Source organism: Leptonychotes weddellii, chromosome 16 (assembly GCF_054177405.1).
Source record: "Leptonychotes weddellii isolate Sample4059 chromosome 16, ASM5417740v2, whole genome shotgun sequence".
NCBI lineage: Eukaryota > Metazoa > Chordata > Mammalia > Carnivora > Phocidae > Leptonychotes > Leptonychotes weddellii.
Genome location: NC_138384.1, coordinates 16,013,419 through 16,037,572, shown reverse-complemented (window position 1 = coordinate 16,037,572; position 24,154 = coordinate 16,013,419). Strand labels below are relative to the sequence as shown.

The window sequence follows — 24,154 nt, the reverse complement described above, 5'->3', positions numbered from 1 at the left end:
AGATTTAAAGTTCATTTTCTACAATGCAAGAAACAGGTTAAATGAATTCACTGAAGCTACATAGCTAGGAAACAGAGGAGCTAGAAAATGGTACCCAGACCTTCATGGCCTGAATCTTTGTCTTAAACACTATGGTTATTTTGTCTCTCTGATACACCCAAGAGTTTGTTTTCTTAGCTCTCCCTCACCTCCCATTACCTGTTCTCCTTCTCCATCTATTGAAATGGCAGAGTCTGTTTTAGATGCCCAGTGAGGCACTGTGATATTTGGAGGAAAGCGCTAGACTTCAGGAAAATAACAGTACCACTCTCACAGGGTTGATGTGAGGATTAAATGAGAATATAAGTAAAGGGGGTGCCTGGGTGGCTCAGTCGTTAAGCGTCTGCCTTCAGCTCAGGTCATGATCCCAGGGTCCTGGGATCGAGCCCCGCATCGGGCTCTCTGCTCCGCGAGAAGCCTGCTTCTCCCTCTCCCACTCCCCCTGCTTGTGTTCCTGCTCTCACTGTGTCTGTCTCTGTCAATAAAAAATCTTAAAAAAAAAAAGAATATAAGTAAAGGACTAATGAATAGAATGCATGTCAGGGTCTGCCTTTGATGCAGTTAATGAACAAGAAGACCCTTGTAGGCACTGACATTAACTTGCTTAGTGATCCTGGGTAAGGCACTTGAATTCTCTGGGTCTCAGAATCGATTGTTTCCTCAAGTTTTGTGCCTGAGGCCTGCTTTCCCTTGGTTTAAAAGGAGAGATGCATGCTATTAGAGTAATTCAAGAGTAGTAGGACCAAACACACTTGCTCCTTGATGTAGTAAGAATAAGAAAAGCTTAAAGGGAATACCTAAAACTCCTTAGATGACTCAGCATATCCTAAAGATGTGTTAAGGATGCATACAAAGGTCCCTCAACGCTGTTAGTTAGAAACATCAATATGCTGATGCAGAAATTGAACCAATTATTAGGAATTTAGGTTTTCTCAAATGGAAGATGGAAATTAGACTTCACAGAGCCATCTTGAACATCAAATAAGATAAAACCCCAAACCACAAATTTGTGAACCCCAGAAGCTTACACAGACTCTTATAAACACACCAGGAAGCTGAGGTTCAGAGATGAGGATAGCCCAAGGTCATACAGCTAGTGAGCGTAAGGTGGAGAAAGAACCCAGGGTATTCAGATTCTAAAGCCAGGTTCCTCAACATAGTGGTTGATTCAAGGGCTACTTGAGTGCTTCCTAAGTGCCCAACATTCTTCTAGAAACTAGGTATGCATCAGGGAACAAGTGTCTATCCTCAAGTACCTTTAAATTTGTACAAGATACTGCCTCTTTTCCAAAATCATTTTTCTACTAAACTATTCAACGATGCATTGATTGTAATAGCAAAGCCCCAGACAATCCCAATGTCTATCAATAAGAGATGAACTTCGTATTATGACACCATCTATACAAGAGAACACTATGCAGCCACACACACAAAGCTGAAATGATGAGGAAGCTCCTATGTATTGATATGGAAAGATCTCTAAGACATACAATTAATTTAAATGAGATAAAGATTAATATAGTCTATGTTAATATGCTAACATTTGTATTTTTAATTGTATTTGAAAAATACCTCTGGAGGCGCCTGGATGGCTCAGTCGTTAAGCGTCTGCCTTTGGCTCAGGTCATGGTCCCGGGGTCCTGTGTTCGAGCCCCACATCAGGCTCCCTGCTCACTGGGAAGCCTGCTTCTCCCTCTCCCACTCCCCCTGCTTGTGTCCCCTGTCTGTCAAATAAACAAAATCTTAAAAAAAAAAAACAAACCTCTGGAAGGTGACCCAAAAAACTAGGCTTACAGGGGAACAGGGATGAGATTTTTTTTTGTTTTAATTAATTTATTGTGAGAGAGAGAGAGCACAAGCAGGGGGAGTGACAGGCAGAGGGAGAAGCAGACTCCCCATTGAGCAAGGAGCCCAATGCGGGACTCAATCCCAGGACCCTGGGATCATGACCTGAGCTGAAGGCAGACGCTTAACCGAGTGAGCCACCCAGGTGTCCCAGGGATGAGATTTTTTTTACTGAATACCTTTTTAAATTCTGACCTGCATGAATGCATTAGCTTCAAATACTGATAAAAAATTAACAGGCCGGGGCACCTGGGTGGTGGAGTCGGTAAGGGTCTGGCTCTTGGTTTCAGCTCAGGTGGTGATCTCAGGGTTGTGACACTGAACCCCGCATGGGGCTCCGCGTTCAGCTTGGAGTCGGCTTGAGAGTCTCTTTCCCTCTCCCTTTGCCCCTCCCACTTGTGCTCTAAAATAAATAAATAAATCTTTAAAAAAAATTAACAGTCCTGTTTCCCTTTCTCAAAACAGTCTTCTTCCTAAGGGAAGGTCTTCAGCTAGCAGAGGGGTGGCCAGATAAGTTTGTTAGTTGTTTCCCTTAACAAGAGACCGAGTTCTCCAATCCTCTCCTATCAGGTTATACAGCTAGAGGCTAATGGACTGACCCCCCCCCGCCATCAGAAGCCTTAATTCCCCAAACTCTAAAAGCTGCCAGGAACCCAGAAACCCTCTCCCGTTTTCTACAAAATCTGCCCCACCCCACAAAATGCACAGGACACTTCAGTGTCCTGTTGCTGGCACATTTCCATTATCATATGGTTCCAAATATTTATAGTTGGCTATCCATCTATTGTTAGATAGGACAGTGCCAATAATCAAGCAGAAGTCAATAGTCATGCACTCCAAGTGTACCTGACTCCTACTCAGGCTGCATATTCCAGTTGCATCAGAGGGCTTGGCCCCATCAGCTCTAACCTGCGTTCAGTTGGATACAGAGCACAATCTAGGGGCATGAGTCAGGCAGGCAGGAACAAGCTTCAACCCACTCTGCCTGAGACACCCAGCTAAGTGTTTTCCTATCCAATTCCTTAGAAAATAACCTGCAAGGTGAATATTACTGCCCCCATTCTGACAATGCAGAAAACAAGAGGCTGCCTGGAATTGAAGTGCCTCAGGAAGCAGCTTCTGAGAAGTAAGTAAAGTATATGAGGCCCCATAAGTAGGAAATAGTAGGACCAGATTTCAAATCCTAACGACAGGTAAATGATGAAGAGCATGAGATTTAAAGTCTAAAAGACCTGGGCTCAAATCCATATTGTGTGAGCATATGGAAACTGTTTCCTCATCTGAAAATGGAAATACTACTTAACTCATACGATTATTTGGAGGATTAAATAAGATAAAGCTTGTACGCACTAGGCACTATGTCTAGCTCACAGCAAGCCCTCAATGAAAGGTACCTCTAGCCTACTCACAGCTTATTAAGTTTCTGATTCTAACTCTGGGCCTCTCCCTACACCAAAGAGAAACCATCTCTCAAAGTGGGCAAGGGGTTAGCTACAGCCAAATGCTTTACCTGAGGGATGAAGCACCAAAGCAAGAAAGAGATACATAGGACCAAAGAGCCTAATAGGGAGCTGGCTCAGTTTGCATTAGTAAAGGACTGTTTTACAGGGGGTGCACCATGGTTTATTGGGGGAGGCAGAGGATGGCCACCTCAATGACAAGTTAAACTGCCCAGGAAAACTTGCTGAGGCACCTGTAGGAACATGAGCAGTTTTTTCTGCAAGCCATGAGTCACAGAGAGGCTGGCAAATGGTAAGCCCTGGGGCAGATCATTACAACTTCCTCCTAGATGTTTCCTGGCACCACTGGCTTGTATTACTGGTTTCTAAATGAAATTGATCTGAACCAGGTGTCATCATCACTCATCCCCTTCTACCCCACATTCTAACAGCTAGTGAAGTAAGCTGATTCCCATTCCTGACTGTAGCCTAGCTCCACAAGGCCACACATCCTGGCCAAGTCATGGGGGCATGAATGGGCTTGTGTCAAACTTTTTTGGGGCAAGCTGGTGAGCACTGATGAGCACACGGGGCAACAGTTCAGATCTTAAGACTGAAAAAGACACCTAAACATAGTTCTTCCGCACCCACCTGGGACCTTAAAATCATTTAACTGCCTTAGATTCAAGAGATTGGGAATCACAAAGCCAATGAAACTGATGCAGAGTTAGGTATTTCTATAATATAAATTAATAGCTTTCGGCACTGAGCCTAAGGACACAATTCCTAGAATATTGTTGGGGAAGGGAGTTAGTAACTTGAGATTGCTTCTAGAGAAATAATATCAGAGCTCTGTGTATCTGCACTACATAGAAAGACATCCAGTGGAATCAGGAGTCCCTGGCCTGTGCTCAAAGCTCCTCTCTCTCAACACCATCCTGCCAAGCCTGTCCTCAGATCCTGAACTGGCACCAGTATAAAAGTTCGGTGAGAAGAGTTAAGTCCCCGGGGTACAAGAGCTATTGAAAAAAAGAAAGCTTTTTAAGTAGACTAAGAACTGATGGATACTGGGCTGAGAACTCATTCCAGTCCTGCTCTTAAGGTCAGAATTGCCTAGACACCTCCCAACTGCCAGGGGAACACCCTTGAAGGTCAGGAGCTTGTCTTCTCAGCCATGACATGGAGGTGCTATATAGTCTCAATGTGCAACTTTACTGGATGTTCTGACAAAATAAAACCACCCATCTCTCTGGGAATAAAATGTTCTACAAGTGATCAGTCTTGGCCAGTGTCTCTGCTGATCTTTGGGCATTTAAACTAGAAGGGAAGGGGTACCTGGGTGGCTCAGTCATTAAGCGTCTGCCTTCGGCTCAGGTCATGATCCCAGGGTCCTGGGATCGAGCCCTGCATTGGGCTCCCTGCTCAGCAGGAAGCCTGCTTCTCCCTCTACCACTCCGTTTGTGTTCCCTCTCCCGCTGTTTCTCTGTCAAATAAATAAAATCTTAAAAAAAAAAAACTAGAAGAGCATTATCAGTTTTAAAGTATTGTGGCCAAAAGGAAGCTTGTGGGGGATGCAAGAGAGATAATCAAGTCTCCATTCTGGCCCGGCTTAGGGATAAATCTAGTTCATAAAGCAAACAAATGTGTGCTCATAACTATCACTGCCTCTGTTAAGGGGCGGGGATAACAAGTTGCATGGGATAAGCATGCAGAACTACCTTAAAAGATTCTGGCATTTTCCTGAGTAAAACTATATAATAGGAAAATAGTTCACTAAAATACAAATTAAAAGAATGAGTGTTGTGGAATACTTTGGAAACAGGTGCTGCTATGTACTCTTAGGGGTTGGGGGAGTGTAAATTGGCACCTTTCTGATAATCAAGAAGCCTTAAACAAGCCCTTTGACCCAGGAATTGTGCCAGAAAAATCTTCCCAGACAGGACAAAACTGTAACAGGAAGGATATATTCATAACTATTGCTGAAACTAAAAAAAAATAAGTCAGTCACAACAACTTAACTTTCAACAGAATTATGTGTGCTACTGTCACTCAAATGTCTCATCTACAGCATTAAATATCATAAAACAAAACCTATAGGGGCACCTGGCTAGCTCAGTCAGAAGAGCATGCAACTCTTGATCTCAAGGTCCTGAGTCTTAGCTCCACGTTGTGTGTAGAGATTACTGAGATGAATAAACACTTAAAAAAAAAAAAAAAAGACAAAGAGAAAGAAAACCTATCAAGGGAAAACCCTGCTCTGCTGAGGAGGAAAAAAAAAAAAAAAGCCACGGGCGCCTGGGTGGCTCAGTTGGTTAAGCGACTGCCTTCGGCTCAGGTCATGATCCTGGAGTCCCGGGATCGAGTCCCGCATCGGGCTCCCTGCTCGGCGGGGAGTCTGCTTCTCCCTCTGACCCTCCCCCCTCTCATGCTCTCTGTCTCTCATTCTGTCTCAAATAAATAAATAAAAAAAAAAATCTTAAAAAAAAAAAAAAGCCAGGTCATAAAAAATCCATTTATTTATAAAAGTTTATTTATCTTTAGTAATCTCTACACCCAACAAGGGGCTGAAGTCACAGCCCAAGATTGAGTTGCATGCTCTTCTGACTGAGCCAGCCAGGAGCCCCACAAAACTGTCATTTATAGACAAAACGTAAAATATTATTATACTTGTAAAAGAGAGCAGGGGGAGGAGGGTTGAAAAGACAAAGACAGGCAGAGAATGGGGCTCAGCCCTTGCACCAGGAAGGTGGCCTAGCTTTCCCTAGAAACAACGATCCTAGAAGAAAACGAAAGCCAAGATGGTGGACAGTGAGCAGGACCTAGTCTAAGGCGCTCAACAGGGTGAGGGAGTGGGCGCGAAGGATGCTGGGACTAGGGGGAGGGGTCGGGTGCGGCACGCAGAGTCCACAAGGCATGCTGGGGAGCCAAGGGGTTCATTGACCCCGAAGGCCGTTAGTGCCTTGCTGGGAGATAAAGCGCTTCAGGCGGCTCCACAGCTGTCCTCACAGGACCCAGACTCTCTTTTCCAAAAGCTGCGGGCAAAGCTAGCGGACTCACTGCCATGGAAGTGTTCGTGATGATTCATCGCCACGAGATCACCTTTTTCCGGCCTGCCGAGGAGTGAAGCACTGTGCTGGAGCTGAAGCGCGTGGTGGAAAGCATTCTAAAGCGGCCGCAGCAGGGGCTTTACACAGACAACCAGCTCCGGGACGACAGCCTGACCCTGGCAGTGTCGCTATACCTGCCAGATGGCTCCCCACCTCAAAGCCCGGCTCACCCTGGACCTGGATCTTCCAGCAGAGGGGGCCCGCGGGGCTTTAGGGGCCCTCAGCATGGAGCCCTTCTAGCCACCCAAGGAGAAGACAAAGCGGGATTGTTAGGCGAGCAGGACTGGAGGGCGAGCTGTGCAACTCCCGCCCTGCCCCTCAGATCAGACGTCGACGAACAGTTGCTTAGGGAAATGGCCCTGAAGTTCATTTGAAACGACAGAGGTCCTTTAGGGATGGTGGGCTTCTATTTTGCTTATCTTCCAGTTTTTCCGTAGTTAATCATGTATTTGATTTGCTGTCAGATATCAGTTGCTATCAGTTATGATCTCCCTCCCCCTTTACTAGAAAAGTTACATAACCCCATGTCGTTGAGGAGAAAGCTATTTTTTCCGGGGAATTTCTTTTTGCCTCTCTGTTGAAAACTCTTTGCAAAGACTGTGTTACTCAGGCTCCTCCTTACCCTTGGGAGCAAGATCCTCCCTTGTAATCCTCAGAGAAAAACCCAAGCTGGGCTGTACTCCACAGCACTCTGGGAGTTTGGAATAGGGCTGACTCAAAGTTCAGCATGAGGTGTGCTGCCTGGCTTACTCATTCCCACCCTCCAAGACCATACCAGAACAGAGATCCTGGTGATCACCCTGGGATATCTGGGATAGCAATTAAGGGTCTGGTGGGTAAAAGCACTGGTTCCCAAACACAGCTGAATGATTCACCTGGAGAATTTTAAAAAAAAAAAAATCCAGATTCCCTATGTCCAGCCCACCCATCACTTCTGAATCAGTTTCTGGAGGTGATCTCAGGGAGGCAGTTTATTGGTTTCTAGAAGTTCCTGTCTCATTTATTTCTCCAAAGTAGTTAAATTGGAATGGCTTTTTGAGGGTACTTCAAAAGACGTTATCAAGATTTCAAATGACCAGATCCTTCCTTTGAACACCACCACATATATCTGTTATATTTGTTTATGCAGTATTTCCCCCTGGATTTTTTTTTTTTTTTTTAAGATTTATTTATTTATTTGACACAGAGAGAGCACAAGCAGAGGGAGCTGCAGACAGAGGGAGAGGGAGAAGCAGGCTTCCCGCTTAGGAGGGAGCCCAACATGCGTCTCGATCCCAGGACCCTGGGATCATGACCTGAGCAGAAGGCCGAGGCTTAACTGAATGAGCCACCCAGGTGCCCCTCCCCCTGGATATTTTAAAGGTATCTTGAAATCAGCATGTCAAAAAGCAAATCCATGATAAATCCATGATCTTTACTCTTAGCCCAAATATCGTCCTTTTTCATGGGTCTCCCAGAGAATGACATATCATGTGTCAGCTACTCAAACCCAAAACCTGGGTGCCAGAAGCAGCTCAGAGTCTGGGTCTAGAGTACCTGGGCTCAAATTTTGGCTCCATCACCGACTTTGGGCAAGTTTGTTTCCTCACCTATAAAATGGAATGATGTTAATAATATCTAACTCAATTAAAGGAGGTAATACTTTGCACAGTGCCTGGCATGTGGTTAGCTAGCATCATCATCTTCGATGACCATTCATACCTCTTCATCTCTACCCACACTGCTTTAGTACATACCACATCATATTTAGCTTCAGTGAGTGCAAAAATCTCCATTTAAAAAAAAAAAGGATCTTAAAATGCAACAGATCATACATTTGAGAAAATGAAATGAGATCACTTTCTTGTTTGAAACTCATCAATGGTGTGCCACTGTTCTTTTTTTTAGATTTTTTTTTTTTTTTTTAATTTGACACAGAGAGAGAGAGACCGCAAAAGAGGGAACACAAGCAGGGGGAGTGGGAGAGGGAGAAGCAGGCTTCCAGCCGAGCAGGGAGCCTGATGCGGGGCTCGATCCCAGGACCCTGAGATCATGACCTGAGCCGAAGGCAGGCGCTTAACGACTGAGCCACCCAGGCGCCCCATGGTGTGCCATTGTTCTTAGGATAAAAAACAAAATCTTTAATGTGCTCAATTCCCTGTCTCCACTGTCTAGCCACATTAGTGCTCTTCTTAAATGCAGCATAACCCCCCTTAACACAGGACTTTTGCACACGCTGCTCCCCCCACGTCTAGAACAGTGTCTCTCTACACTCCCACTCCAGTTTACCCAGTTAACTCCTAACATCTTTCAGATCCCAAAGCAAGTTACTTTCTCAGGGAAGCTCTAAGTAACTTTCTGCCATATAATTCATTACAACTGTGATTATATGTTTACTTGTTATTATCTAATTGTCTATCTCCCTTACTACTCTCATTAATGCCCAAAGGCAAAGACTATGTTAGAATTTGCTTATCACTGTATCTCAACACTTAGCCCAGTGCCTGATACAAAGTAGGTGTTCGATAATGTTGAGCAAACTATGAAAGTCCTTTGAGCCAGCAGTTTTGCTTCTAGGAATGCATTCTAAAGAAATATGTATACAGGGCGCCTGGGTGGCTCAGTTGGTTAAGCGACTGCCTTCGGCTCAGGTCATGATCCTGGAGTCCCTGGATCGAGTCCCGCATCGGGCTCCCTGCTCGGCAGGGAGTCTGCTTCTCCCTCTGACCCTCCCCTCTCTCATGTGCTCTCTCTCATTCTCTCTCTCTCAAATAAATAAATAAAATCTTAAAAAAAAAAAAAAAAAAAGAAATATGTATACAAACTATTACAGTTTTAACAATACTGCTACTTTACCACCGCTAACACCTAAACATTTATTTACTAAATGCTTTTCTATATACTATTTCATTAAATCCATACTAGAGCCTTATCAGATCCTCATAATTATCCCTAGTTTACAGATAAGGAAACTGAGGCATAGACGTTAAGCAACTTACCCAAGTTTCCACAGCTAGTTAAATAGACAAATAGATTTAACCCAGGCACTCTGAACTCCGGCTCAGGCACTCTACACATTATAACAGTTATATTTTATGCAAATTTCAATGGTAGAAATTTGAAATGGTGCCATAAATATTCAAGTCGCACTTTGTATGCAAAGTTTGAAGAAATGCAAATCTCCCAAATTAAATAATGTAAAGTCACATAATTTCACAACTGGAGAGACTAGTGAATTGTAAGCACGCCCCCCCCCCATCAGCTTCCCTACCCCACACACATACACTTCACATATATTCACATGAGAACATAAGTCTTCAATCATGGGAGTTATGAATTATTTGAGGTTTTCAAGAACGCATCTTCTAAATCATGCAACTGCCCTCTACAAGACTTTATTACAACAATATTTGGGATTAAGAAAAAGCCCATAAGCACCTCTTGGGAGAAAATAAGATCATAAATGAATATCCTCTTTAGGAATGGAAACCGGGACGCCTGTGTGGCTCAGTCAAGTGTCTGCCTTCAGCTCAGGTCATAATCCCAGAGTTCTGGGATAGAGTCCCACATTGGGCTCCCTGCTCAGCGGGAAGCCTGCTTCTCCCTCTCCCACTCTCCCTGCTTGTGTTCCATCTCTTGCTGTCTCTCTCTCTGTTAAAAAATAAATAAAATCTTTAAAAAAAAAAAAAAAAGAATGGAGGGGCGCCTGGGTGGCTCAGATGGTTAAGCGTCTGCCTTCGGCTTGGGTCGTGGTCCCTGGGTCCTAGGATTGAGCCCCATGTCCGGCTCCTGGCTCGGCAGGGAGCCTGCTTCTCCCTCTGCCTCTCCCCCTGCTCATGCTCTCTCTCTCTCTCTGTGTCTTGAATGAATAAATAAAATCTTAAAAAAAAAAAAGAATGGAAATCAACTTTTCTTCAGCAAAATGCTTGCTAACTAGATTTTGACATCTAAAGAAAAATGAGAAAAACTTCATTTTTGCTTTGACTGAATGTCTCATTTTCAAACTCTCAACACCCAAGGAAAATAATGCAAGTGCTGAGATTTTACAGTTTACTTCTGAGTTAAGCAGTTTACATTTTTTAAAGCTTTGATGACTTCAAATACTTCTGAAACATTCAGATAATTAAGTCATCAAACAATGGTTAGTGTTAAAATTAATGGTTTATTATTATTATTTAAAGATTTATTTATTTGACAGAGAGAGACACAGCAAGAGAAGGAACACAAGCAGGGGGAGTGGGAGAGGGAGAAGCAGGCTTCCCGCGGATCAGGGAGCCCGATGGGGGCTCGAACCCAGGACCCTGAGACCATGACCTGAGCTGAAGGCAGATGCTTAATGACTGAGCCACACAGGCGCCCCAGTTTTAAAATTATTTTTAATATTATTTATTTGAGAGAGAGGGAGAGGAAGAGGTGAGAAACAGATTCCCCGCAGAGCCAGGAATCCACATGGGGCTCGTATTCACGACCCTGAGATCATGACAAGAGCCGAAACCAAGAGTCTGGCGCTTATCTGACTGAGCCACCGAGGCGCCCCGAAACTAATGGTTTTTAAATGGCATAGTAACCTTATTAAGTTTACTGCAAAAAGCCTGTCGTTTTTAAGGTATTATTCGAACAGAAAAGCTTAATTTATGTGAATGGGGTTACGATGAACAATTCATGTGATCATCCTTCTACAGCAGTCTTTCCTAATAAGGTGATCTCTGATAGGTTTCTGAAAATCCAAACACTTTACAACTTTTTTTAACTCCTCCCCACTTCCACATCTGTAAAAGATAAAAACAAGGGTTTAGCTAAATAAATCATGGTATATCCACCACATAGAAGACTATGGACTTGTTAAAAACAAGATGTGTATTTAACAATATGGAGAAAGATGCCTGTGATTCAGTAAGTTAAAAAAGCAAGTTATAATGTTTATATGCTTGATATAGTCCAATTCTTGTTTTAAAAATTCCTTAATGCACATATAAGTTTCTTGTAAAGAAAAAGGTCCACAAAGATTCACATTAAACCACTGGATGTGCTTATCCTTAGGCAGGAGAACTGAGGAAGAGAACTTTCCTGTGTTTATTTCTGATTTGCTTCTATTGAGAGGCAGTGGAGTGCAGTGGTTAAAGCTTGGACTGCTTAGACTTGAATCCAAACTGCAATTTATCAGTTGTGTGATCTTGGGCAAGTTACTTAACCCCTCTGGTCTCAGTTTCCTTATCTGTAAAATGGGGAAGGGGTGTTATGGTGATTAAACATGCTAATACATCTAAAATGGTAAGAGCCGTACCTGTCACATACTAAGTGTTACATATTTTATTGAAAAACATGGTGTTTTACAGTGAACATATATTCATGGATTAATGTAAAATTCCAACCAACCAGCCCAACCCCACATAAACAATACCAGTAGTACATATGGAGAGGGATGTGATAAAAATGAAAAGCTCCCTAGGCAAGTCTGATACTCAGCCAAGCTTGCAAACTACTGACTCAGGGGATAAAGACCGGTAAACCAGTTGGAGTGTGGTTGAGTCCCCGATGGGGAATGCAGGAGCATTCTGGAAGCGGAAAAAGACCATAAAAGACAAGAAAATTGCAGGTCAAGCAGCCCTGGTGGGAAGCCCCAGCTGAGGCAGACTCCACAAGAAGAGGGCAGGGTGTGGGCCTGGCATCTTGTTCTGGCTTGTGTGTGAGGAGCCCACAAGTAGCTGTCTTTTCTCTCGGCCTGAAGCTACGACAAGATGGGACTCGCTGTGAGAAGGTAGCCAGCCTTTAAGCAAGACACTCAGCAGAGGAGCAGAACGCTCCAGTCCTGCCCTGTTAGCGACCAGCCAGCAGTCCACCTCCTCATAGCTCCAGGGACATGAAGGCATGTCGCACACACATGACACTTAGAGCCTCAAGGCTGAGGAGCTGGGAGCAGAGTAACTTCTCAGGCCACATAGGTTGGGTTGAGAAACCAGGCTGAGAACCCCATTTTCCCCTGCCCAGATGTCCACCATCAGGCCTGTGCCCACCGTTGGGTTTGACAAGACCCTGAAAAACTGAATGTACCTGAGCTGGGGAAGGGGGGCGCGGTTTGGGGAGACAGGGATATGCTAGGGTTTCCCAAATTAGGGGGAGGAATTGTCTCAGAAAAATACATATGCACTCTTGTACAAAGTGAATGCCAGGGGAGCAAAGACTTCCTCAAGCTGATGGGAGACCCTGAGATCAGAACTCTGGGCCAGGTCAACCGACCTTTAGCCTTCAACACGGGTTTAAGGTTTCTTGGTAAGAGAGCTGTAACACTGAACTAATCTTATGTGCTCTTTAGCAAAAATTGGGGTTCTGAGACTGAGAGGGAAAAGGAAAGCCTGGGATTGTGCCTCCTTGGCCCCATCTCCCCATCCAGCCCTTGAGATCAAGTCTTGGGGTCCAGTGGAGAACAGACCTCCCCTCCCTGGGGTTCTGTGGAGCCTCGGAGGCTCTCATGAGGGGGAAGGAGCCACCAACTCGCCCACCTCCTGGCTATGGGGCCTTGGCTCTGAGGCCCTCTCCTCAGATGTCAGACAGCAAAAGAGTCAGAGTTGTGAGTTCAAAGATGGGGTATGGGGGAAAAAGGAAGGTGTCTGTGTGCTCTCTCTTTCCAGGATAAGGCATTTTGGTTTACTAAAACAGCAGGAGCATCCCAACACCCCGGAAGTTCAGCAGGATCATGGCTACCATAGCCTGGAGGGGATTCTGTTAGCTTGACGAACTTGCAGGCCACTGAAACTCTAGTGACCCAGAATCGGAAGGATGCCCAGATTTCGCTGGGGCAAGGGGAGAGAGGCAGAGTGTATCAAGCTCCTCCACTCAGAGCAAGGTGGGGGAGTCCTTGAGGGGGGCAGGGAGTGGAGCAGGAAGGTGGGGGTGGGGATGAGGAGAGGTAGAAGATAATCAGCCAGAAGCAGATTCTCTGCTGAGAACTCTGAGTGAGAGTGCTATCAGGCCTGGTATCTGAACTAGCCCTATCCCCCCACATCCTAAAGAGGAGGCCAGGGGTCCTGGATAGAAATGCCCCCTCCCCCCAACTCCCGCTCCTGGTGATTAACAGAGGCCTGTGGAAGGAACAGGAATTCAAAGCCCTTGGGTCAGAAGTTAACTATTTCCAATCTTCCTCTAGCTTGGCTGCGACCAGAAGGACACACAACCTCTTCCCCTCTGGCACACTTAGGAGTGTGGTTAGTATCCCACACTTAGGGAGACCAACCTGGGTTCAAATCCTAATTCCACAATTTACTAGCTGGGCGACCTTGGATAGGTTACAAAGTTACAAGCCTAGGTTTCCTATCCAGTTAAATGAAGCCAATTCAACACCCCCCACCCCACCCACGGGTATAAGGGGATTAAAAGGGCTTATTACATAAAGTACATAATGTAGTCTCTAGAACTCAGTAAGCTCTCAGTAAATGGTATTTAGGTTGCTTTTTTGTTTGGAAGCCCTTCCTTGATGGGTAGCCCTGCTGCCTGGCAATGACTGGTAACTAAATGAAATGAGGGGGGCAATTTGAGACTTAAAACATTCTTGGATCTGGGGAAAGTGGGGAAGGGGAGGCAAGAAGGGAGGCTGGAGGTGGGGCCCAGGGTCCTGGTTCCAGGGGAGACTTCAGAGACGCTGGCCTCCAGGAGGGCCTAACTAGGACTTCAGCCACATCTGCCTTTCCCAAATACCTTACTGCCTCTCTGATGGGGGGCGGGGGTGGGGGTGGAGTGGGACAAATTTCAAGCTGGACTGGACCCTGCCTACTTCTCCTTTTGCCTCTTCCCACCTTACACTCCATGGTCCAGCCAGAGTAAATATATTTAAGTTCCTGGCCCCCATACTGTGCCCTTGCCAGGGACACTCCCTGCTACCTCTCCTGCCCCAACTCCCTTGCATAATTCTTCTCCAACCTTCAGCTTGGACATGACTTCCTTCAGGTCCCCTGAGAACATATCAGCAGCCCTTCCTATGTGCCTCCATATTTTTTTCTCCCCTACCTCCTGCTTGATCATATTTATATATACACGTTATATATTTTATATATATAAAACATAATATATATTATACTGTATATATAGTTATTATATATAATACATGTGCTATATATACTACACTAACTTATTTTGTCTGTCTTCTTCCACTAGCAGGTAAATGGCCCATGAAGCCTGGGTTTTGGGCATGTTTTGCTCACTAACATAACCGTAGCACTTAGAACAATAGTATCTGACACTTGGTAGGTGCTCAGTATCTGCTGAATGTCAGATTCATAATTAAAATTGCCTGGCGGCTGATCTGCTTCGTCCTCTAATTGGGGAGTTCACTGGCATTAATGAGATATGAGTCTTTGTCATTTCTGAACATCTAACACCCAGTAGGTACTCAGACATTTGTCGGCCAAATGACCAGTCAACTTGTCCTTGGGTCTCAGATACCTCATTGCCTCCATAATGAGGGAGGAGCTGGACTTGACCACCTTGTCCATTTGAGGAGGCTGCTCCCCACTCATACACTGTCCAGAATAAAAATCACCCAGGAAGACGACCTCACCTAAGAAATTCAGGTCCATTTCCAGATTCCCTTTCTATTTGGGGGGTAAATAACAAGCACTGGCTTAAGGACAATTAAAGGGAAGGATTTCTCCCCCAACACAAAGGATGTGACCAAAGACAAAATAAAGACTTGCCAAGTGAAAATCAAGAATCCCCAGAAGGGATGGGTCTGGTGAGGACACTGTTGGAGGAGGGGGATGGCAGAATCCAGAAGAGACTCGGCTACTTCAAGACTGAGAAAAGCTGACTTCTCAGGACACAGCATAGTACTGAGATCCTCAGGTAATCCTCAGTTAACCCAGCAGTTATGCTCCCAGGTATGTACCTAACAGATAATGTACACCAAGACTTCATCCATTTTGATTTGCCAAATCAAAATGAAACTCCTCAAATACCTATCAACAGTAGAAGCATCAATCATCACATAATGGAATGCTATAGGACACTGATAATCCCCTACAAGTACTTCCAGAACTATGGAAGAATCTCACAAGGTACAATGACCCAGGAGGATATTTTATATGATTCTTCTACATAAAATTCAAATATGGGCAAATTAATCTATGGTATTAGAAGTCAAGATAGTGTTTTTCTTGGTGGGGAGGATAGAGAATGGGAAGGAAGGGGCATCTGAGGCACTGGTAATGCTCTTTCTTTTTTTAAGTAGGCTCTACACCCAGCGTGGAGCCCAACGTGGGGCTTGAACTCATGACCCTGAGATCAAGACCTAAGCGGAGATCTAGAGTCAGATGCTTAACCGACTGAGCCAAATAGGCACCCTGGTAATGCTGTTTCTTGATCTAGGTACAGGTACGTGGGTGTTTCAAATCTGTGACAATCACTGAGCTGTATACTTATCATTTGGACAATTTCCTCCATGTATGTTATTCTTCATTAACAGTGGTTCTCTGAATGGAGACAGTTCAGCCTCAGTTCAGCCTCAGAACTAAAGCCTCAACTGATTTGGGCAGGGGAGGCCCTCCTCTCCCTCATCATCCTCCAAATGCTGTGCAGAGCTGTAGTTTCCAGCCCTAGAAACTCACTGCTCATCATAAGCAATGCCTTCCTCACCCTCAGCAGGGAGGTGAGGGCACCCTGCACTGGGTAACCTAGGAACAGACTGCCATGTGAGGAGGTGGGGAGACTAGAGGTTTGGGACCTGCTCCCCAGGCACAAGCTAATGGTGATATGCAATAGGCTTCAGAAACCAACCCTAATCTGCTGCTGAGGCAGGAAGGCAGCCAGCCAGGCTCGAAGCCCCAGTTCCCAAATATTCATTACTCAGGCAGATTTCCTAGGCACTGAGGAATCCCCCTGGATTTAAAATCCTGGCCTTCGGGTAACTGGGAGCCTCAGTCAGTAGAGCATATGACTCTTGATCTTGAGGTCGAGTTCGAGCCCCATGTTGGGTGTAGAGATTACTTTAAAAAATAAATAAAATTTAAAAAAAGAAAATCCTGGCCTCACTGCTGACTGCCCCAGTGACTCACACCAAGTTGCTCACCCCTTTTACAGCAAAGGACAGTTACCACCACCTGCTTTGCAAGGTGATCATAAACAGAAAAAATATTAGACTATAAGCTCCCCAAGGGCAGGAACTTGGTTGTATCCATTGCTTTACCTGCAGTTCTAGAACACTGCCTGACACATGCAGATGCTAAAAGTATATGTTTACTGAAAGAATAAAATATAAATAGAGGGCATGGCCCAGAATGGAGGCTCCAAAACAAAAGGCAATTTTTACAGAAGTTGAAATAGGCAAAATCATCTTGAAGTTAATCCATGCTCAGTCAGATTCACTACTGAACTTTGAAGTTTCCTACTAAAGCTAATGTGGGTTAGCTTTAACCTTACTTAAACACTGACTAAGGGTGAGTTGAACCTGGTGAGGGGCCATAATGAAGTACTGGATTTCTTTTACTGTAATTAAGCTGCTTCTCTCAACTGCCCACCATTAAGGATGTATGACTACGTTAGGTCAATCACTTTTAATCACTGTACTAATATCATGCAAATTCCTTCCTCCCACCTCTTCTTGGTCTTTGCTTCCAGACCACACTTGAAGGCAGCCCCCCAGACTGTGGGGCTGAGGTGGGGTGGGGAACATTCCAGCTCTGCCTCCCTCCAGATTAACCTCTTGCCCTTGGCTGACCCAAGCCCAGGGTTACTTGACCCAAGCCCCATCACTAGGACACCGAGAGACTGTATCTAAGCCAGTTTCCCTACAGGAATGTTTCTGGAAAACCTTATGATAAGAATCAACAAATGACTAATTGCTCTTAGGACAGGGGTTGTTATGGGTGTCTGTGGGATTTGGTGCTCCAACACTCCACTTCCTTTCCTCCACCTCCCCCTTTGTGGTAGTAAAAAATGCCACGGAACTTAGGAGTCACAACCTTCCATTCAAGTCCCAACTGGTCCCAGTAGTAATGCCTCTGGTGAAGCCACAACCACTCAGGTTTCCTGTGTAAAACAGGTAGACCTTCACAAGATTGTCATGATTCATGCAAATACCTTCTGGGCATCCTGTGAAGTATCAGGTCTGGGACTAAACTTAAAGGTAAAAGTCATATTTGTGACCCTCAAGGAAGCTAAGCTCCTGAGCTGTTCAGCCTAGCAAATGGAATCCATTTAGCCGTTTCTGTGTCTCCACCTTTGAAACCTCCAGCAAGGCTGGGTTACAGGGTTTCTGAAGTACCAACTCTCAGATTAAGAGCTCAAGCTGTTTAATAGTTACCTTACCAGCCTGTGTCAGGGGGACAAAACAAGCTCAGAGTTGTGGAAGTGCTTTGAAGAGTAAAGTGCACACGCTAACAAGGTATTAATTATATCAGATAATTTCTTTGAGCTCAACTTCATAGACACCTGTGATATTCATAACCCAGGGGCGAACAACAGGGGCAATTGTTCCTTAGCAATAAGAAAACTTGTCTGCTTGGCCAAACTTGAGAGTTTGTATGTACCCTCAGGATAACCGTTTCAACATGGCTGGATCCATCCTGTGCACTGAGGACAGAGAGCTGGGATGGAGGTGGGGAGGTAGAAAGAGGTCAGCAGCTGAGAACTAAGGAGAGAAATATCAGTATTTTTTGTTAGGGTGTCTCAATTTATTGGGGCCAACTGGACCCAGAAACTTGCTTTTACTTAAAAAAGAAGGCAGCAGCCTGTTTCACAAGAAAACTACTCTAGAACCAGTCATGTTGCAGGGAGGCTTAAGGTTAGCTAAGCACCTTAACCCACCTTTTGTTTTATAACCCAGGTGTGCTCCTGGCATGAACCCACCATTTTCACAACCATAAACCAGACATCCAAAAAAGCAGAATTTTCTCCAAAGGTTTAAACTGCCTGACGTCACCAAGAAACACTCGCCAACCGGACCATGAAATCGAAAACCTGGTCACTGCTTCCTCCCAACAACCTCAAGCTTAGTGAAGTGACAGTTAATCTGATATTTCTTGCTTCGGTACGAAAGATAAGGCACAGTCAACACTCAAAAACCATGAAATTGTAGTCAGAGAACTTGACAATGATGGGGAGGAGTACAGATTTGGCAGAGGTCTGGTTAGCAATAAAGCTTCCTCAGGGAGCCGGAATTGGATTTGGGGCCCTGCCCAAGTTAACATTTTTACAGGTTGGCTGAGTTGCAGTTTGTTAGCCAGTCAGTAATAAACCCATGTGCAAGAATTTAAAGTTTATGAGGCATGGCCTCTTAATGCCTCTGCTTGGCTCCCTGCAGCCAAGAGTTTAAGGAGCCTGGCCTAGCCTGGGTGTTAATTGTTTTGTCAATCTGCAGGGTTGTTTGGGAAAAGAAGGGGGGAAAAAAGGCTCCCACAGACTCCAGACCCCAGTCCTCTTTTGGAGAAACAAAGGAGAGGCATTGGCACCTCTACATTCAAGCTGGTAATTTGTACCTGGGGTAAGGAGTATGCTGATGAAGGCATTAGAAAAATGCCAGGTAGCAAAGGTTCTTAATCGTTCTGAAAGCCACATAAGCTGCAAATCCCCTCCCCAGGAAAATGCACACACAAGTTCTTCAACAATTTCACAGGTTAGGGATCCTCTGGAACCCCCACCCAAGAATCCTGGGTTACACTTCTGTTTAAGAACTTGGGTTTGATCGGTGGAGAAACCCCTACTGTCCTGTCCTGGGTGGAGGGAAAGAGGCCCCCATCAGCCCGCAGCTGTCCGGGTCTCATAACAGACTGGTTCTCCGCACCAAGGTGACCCCTCGCTCTCAAGTTTTTGAACTTGGGTGTGTGGGGGGTGGACTAGTAAATTGGGTGATCAAAAATGTGCTTTGATCTCCCATCCACCGCGCCCTCAGCTCAAGACCTTCCGGCTTGGGATCCCCCCACTCCCCCAACATTCCAATCCCAAGATGGGGGGGCAGGGGTGTCCCACTGCGTGATGGCCCCAGCCCAGGTGTGCCAGACCCAGTTTCCACGCAGGCTGCAGGGGCGCAGGCCCTCCGGGAAGGGCAGGGTTAAGAGTGCATTCCAACTGCGGGGGAAGAAGGGGGGCGGGGGAGGGGAACGCGAAGAAGAGAAACAGACCTGGTCTGTCTGTCGGAGACACAAAGCATGGTACACAAAGGGGGCCCGAGAGGGGCGAAGGGGGCTGCCCGGGGCACGGCTCATCCCCACACCTGCGCGGGGGTTGGGGGAAGAATGTGGACGACGCATTCCTTTGCTGGGGCCAGTGGGGGAGAGCTTCCCACGTCCGGGCTGGGTGAGGAACTCAGCCGCCCCGCACCCCGACGGAGGTCTAGGTAAGCCGCCGCAGCAGGGCGAGGAGGAGTTAGGAGGTCAGAGGGCGCTGTGCTCTCCATCCTTCTCTGTCCGCCATCCACCCCCACGCTAGCCCCCGAGATGCTTTCGGCGCCTTCTCCATACCCGAGGCGGAGCTAGCGGCGCCAGATTTTCCCCCGCCCCAGCCTGGGCACCCCTCGCGCGGACTACTGGAGCGGCCCACGTGCGACCCCCGGCCCCGCGGTTCCACCGGGAAGGTCTTACCTTTCCTCTGCGCCCGGCCCAACTCCAGCTCCGCGCCTCCCGCCTCCAACGCCACTTCAGCTTTCCCGAAGCCCGCCCGGCACGGCTCGGAGGCCACGCAAGGCAGCCAGCAAACCTGCGCCTGAGGGAAGAGGGGAAAAGGGGGAAGCTGGGTCACAGGCGTGCCCGGTTCTGCGTACCCCGCCCGATATTCCTCACGGGGCTCTGCCGGGCCACCTTGGCCCCAAGGAGCCCGGCAACTCTTTCTCCTCGACGCCACCGCCGCGTGCGGACCCGCCCAGCTGGACCGCCCCGGCCGGGGCAAGGGCGAGGCAGTGGAGTACCTGAAGGAGGAGAACGAGGAGGAGGGATGCGAGAAGCCCATTAGGGAGCTCCATAGCTGGAGAATGAAGGACGAAGAAGCTGCAGCCTCCGCGGGCCAGTGCTTCGCTAAGCTTTCCCGGTCCCTTTGAGCGCCGCGGCCCGCGGGAGCTAGCGGGAGGTGGGGGGGGGGGGCCAGGTGAGCGCAGGTGGGTGCTGATTGGTCCGGCGCCGCAGGTCCCGCCCCCTTGCAGGTGGGGCCGCCGCTTGCCTCGTGGAGACGCCCACGATATACGCCTGTGTTCGTTTTATTGCCGCAATTCCGAAATGCCCACGGGGCTTTTCCGGAGCTGCTACCCGCAGGGACCCAGGCTCTGTCTCACAGATTCTGGGTTCGAGGGAAAAAACAAAACAAAAAATCACCCCGCTTCTCAGTCTCCGCAGCACTCGAAGAAAAATGTTTTTGTGCCTTGCGGCTACAGTGGGAAAAAAGTGGAGACGCATCTGAACCCGACTGGAAACAGAGGCGCCCCATTCATACTGTCCCGAGGCACTCTGTTATCCAAAGCTTTGATGGAGGCCGGGTGTGTCGGCTACAGCGGAGGCTGCCCCCTGCCTCTTTCTCCACCTCCCCCCATGCCAGCCCGCTGAGGACACAGGAGTAAGGTTGAAAACTGGCAGTGAGGTGCAGAGAGGCCGCGCTTCAGACTCTGCTGCAACTTGCGGAAGACTCATTACTTCCATTGTACAGCCCAACAAATGGAGCCTAGGAGAGAAGGCCCCAGAGTTCAGAGGCTGTCGTGGCGCCAAAGGGGGCGAGTAGACGGGCTTTTTATTAGCCCCATCATCTCCTGGGACCCTCCCTCCCCCATTAAACACAAATGATTTTCTCAACTTTACGTAAAATATAAATAAAGACTTAAAAAAGACATTTTTAAAAACGCAGCTGTTTTTATTGGTCTGAAATACTGAATACAATTTTTTTTAAAGATTTTATTTATTTGACAGAGAAAGACACAGCGAGAGAGGGAACACAAGCAGGGGGAGTGGGAGAGGGAGAAGCAGGCTTCCTGCGGAGCAGGGAGCCCAATGCGGGGCTCGATCCCAGGACCCTGGGATCATGATCTGAGCCCAAGGCAGACGCTTAATGACTGAGCCACCCAGGTGCCCCGTACTGAATATAATCTAACTGAAAACTGGGCAAGCGGCCGTCCAGCGAACCTCCCACATAAGCAGCTCTCCTACCACCCCCCCTCTTCTTAAAAGACAGATTCGTCCCTCTACTTTATTTTATTTTTTTAAGATTTTATTTATTTGACAGCACAAGCAGGGGGAGCTGCAGAGGAAGAGGGAGAAGCAGGCTCCCAGCTGAGCAGGGAGCCCAGTGTGGGACTCGATTCCAGGACCCTAGGATCATGACCTGAGCCGAAGGCAGACTCTTAACTACTGAGCCACCCAAGTGCCCCTCGTCCCTCTACTTTAGACCTGAAGTGCTTTCTTTTTCATGACACACAGTGGGCCCTGGACACAGAAACTGTCCTGAGACTCAGTCCCTCCACCCTGCATACCCTCTCCTCACCAAGCTGAGCTTTCCCAATGTCGTGTTCCCTGAGACCTCTCCACTTTCCCTAGCTGCCCTGAGAACCCAGGCTGACACCTCCTTGTTCCTCTCCTTCTTCCTCCCCAGCTCAGATTCAGGGGTTTGAGGAGGAGACTGGAGTCTGTAATTACAGATTTTTTGACTCTCAAGGGCCAACCTGGTGGCCTGCCTGTCTTTCCAACCACTAGGCCTGTGGCTAAGAGGAAAATGGTTTGTGCTGGGACCGTGGGAGTTCTCTCTCCGAGCACTGGCTCTGGGGCCATACTGCCTGTGTTCAACCCTGTGTTTGACCATGATTAGTACTATGGCCTCAGGCAAGTGAAATAACCTCTTTGAGGCTCAGTTCTGCATGCATTAAGACATTTGCCCTCTAAAGTACTAGGATTAAATGAATTAATACATATAAACAAGGATTCATTAATACATTTAAAACGCTGAACTCAGGGGCGCCTGGGCGGTTCAGTTGTTAAGTGTCTGCCTTCCGCTCAGGTCATGATCCCAGGGTCCTGGGATCAAGCCCCGCATCGGGCTCCCTGCTCAATGAGAAGCCTGCTTCTCCCTCTCCCACTACCCCCTGCTTGTGTTCCTTCTCTCGCTAGGTCTCTCTCTGTCAAATAAATAAACAAAATCTTTAAAAAAAAATTAAAACACTCAACTCAGTACCTGGCACAGAGCAAGTGCCCAAACATTGCTTGGTATTACTGCTTTAGGATCTGGCTCATTTGTCCTCCGCCTCGTGAGTGGTTTCTGTCCTTCTTAGCACCCTCACATTCCCCAAACTAAGAAATGTAACCCTTCAATTTCACGGCTGATGGTAAAAGCAAGCAATTGGTATCTGGTATTAAGCTCGGTTATCCGGCTTAAGGTCCCAGCGGCTGGGGGTTGGGCATGGACAAAGCGCTGGAAAAGCCAGAGGCAGTTCGCTGAGCTCCACTCCTCGATAGCCTCGGTCTCCCGCAGGGGTCGCTTTCCGTGCCCGAGGGCAGGTTAGCTTGCATGCAGGGGCGCATCTTTGCAGCGAAGGCCCCAGATGGTACCCAGTGGCTTCGCCTAGGCTCGCCTAGCAGGTTCCGCTGAACCCGCAAGGAACCAGATGAAGCCATTAAGTGGAGCGTTAAACACAGATGAGCCTCGAGATACAAGCCCTAATTAAGTAAACACCCGACTGGAGGGCTGTTGAACGCACTAATTTCCGCCTCCTTCTCAGGCACTCAGCATTCCGGGCGGGGGTGAGGAGAGGAGAAATTGAGAGTCAGCTCTTCTGCCTTCAACTTGGACCATGCTGCTGTCTTCTCCATAGCCCCCTTGTCGTTCGTTCGTTCGTTCATTCATTCATTCATTCATTCATTCATTCATTCAACAAATTCTCGCTGATGGCCTGCTCTGTGGAGGAGATACAACAGTGAACAAAACAAACAGCTCTGCGCTCTTGCACCTTCCATCCCTGACTGTGCATGTTGGGGGGGGGGGAGGCGCGCCTTGAGGAAAATAACCAAATAAGTAAATATATGTTAGATAATAGGTGCTGTGTAGATGAACAAAGAGGAAATGGGAAGTGCCAATTAATGAAAGAGAAAGTAGGGGCACCTGGCTGGCTCCGTTGGTGGAGCCTGTGACTTTTTTTTAAAGATTTTATTTATTCATTTGAGAGAAAGAGAGAGCATAAGCAGGGAGAGAGGCAGAGGGAGAGGGAGAAGCAGACTCCCCGCTGAGCAGGGAGCCCAACAAGGGGCTGGATCCCAGGACTCTGAGATCATGACCTGAGCTGAAGGCAGAGGCTTAACCATCTGAGATTCTTGATCTCAGAGTTCAAGGCCCACAATGGGCAAAGAGACTACTTAAAAAAAAACAAAAAACATATGAGACAGAAGGTAGGGTTGGAAATTGTACATAACATGATCCAGGTGTTTCAGTCAGGGTCCAGCAAGAGACAGAATCCAGGTCAGAGGGTTCAAGTCTTAGTGAGGAGCCTAGAGGAATGGGCAGGGTTCAGAGAATCAAAAGGGATATTGAGGCTCCGGGGACCAACAACAACAGAGAGGCCTTAGAACTTTGAGGACTAAAGGGCAAGGGGAGGAAATGATGTCACTGAGAGTTGGGAGTCGGGGGGAGCTGGAAAGTGGAGGAAGGACTACCCCTCCCAAATGCAGCTGCTGTCCGGCCACCCAGCCAAGCAGGTAGGATGTAGGAAAACTCCAACATCTTTCTCCTTTTGCCATTCATCTCCTGGCAGCACCTCCCATGGGGCAAACCCACCCAGAAGCCTGAGGGCAGGAAAGC

At 47.1% G+C, this 24,154-nt stretch overlaps 1 protein-coding gene across 2 annotated transcripts in view; it reads right to left on the bottom strand.

Annotated features, from left to right (window-relative positions):
* Positions 1–20,433, bottom strand: part of CDH3 (cadherin 3) — a 46,418-nt gene extending 25,985 nt beyond the window's left edge. Inside the window, exons 1-2 of one of the 2 annotated variants that reach the window (XM_031024518.2) lie at positions 20,298–20,433; positions 19,975–20,095 (exon numbers count right to left, since the gene is read on the bottom strand). In XM_031024518.2, the coding sequence (XP_030880378.1) occupies positions 19,975–20,095; positions 20,298–20,351 (175 nt within the window). In that variant the 5' untranslated portion in view covers positions 20,352–20,433. Of the gene's footprint in view, positions 1–19,974 lie in introns of both variants that reach the window. The other variant, XM_081807408.1, reaches the window with a different exon arrangement.
* Between the last annotated feature and the right edge of the window lie 3,721 nt (positions 20,434–24,154).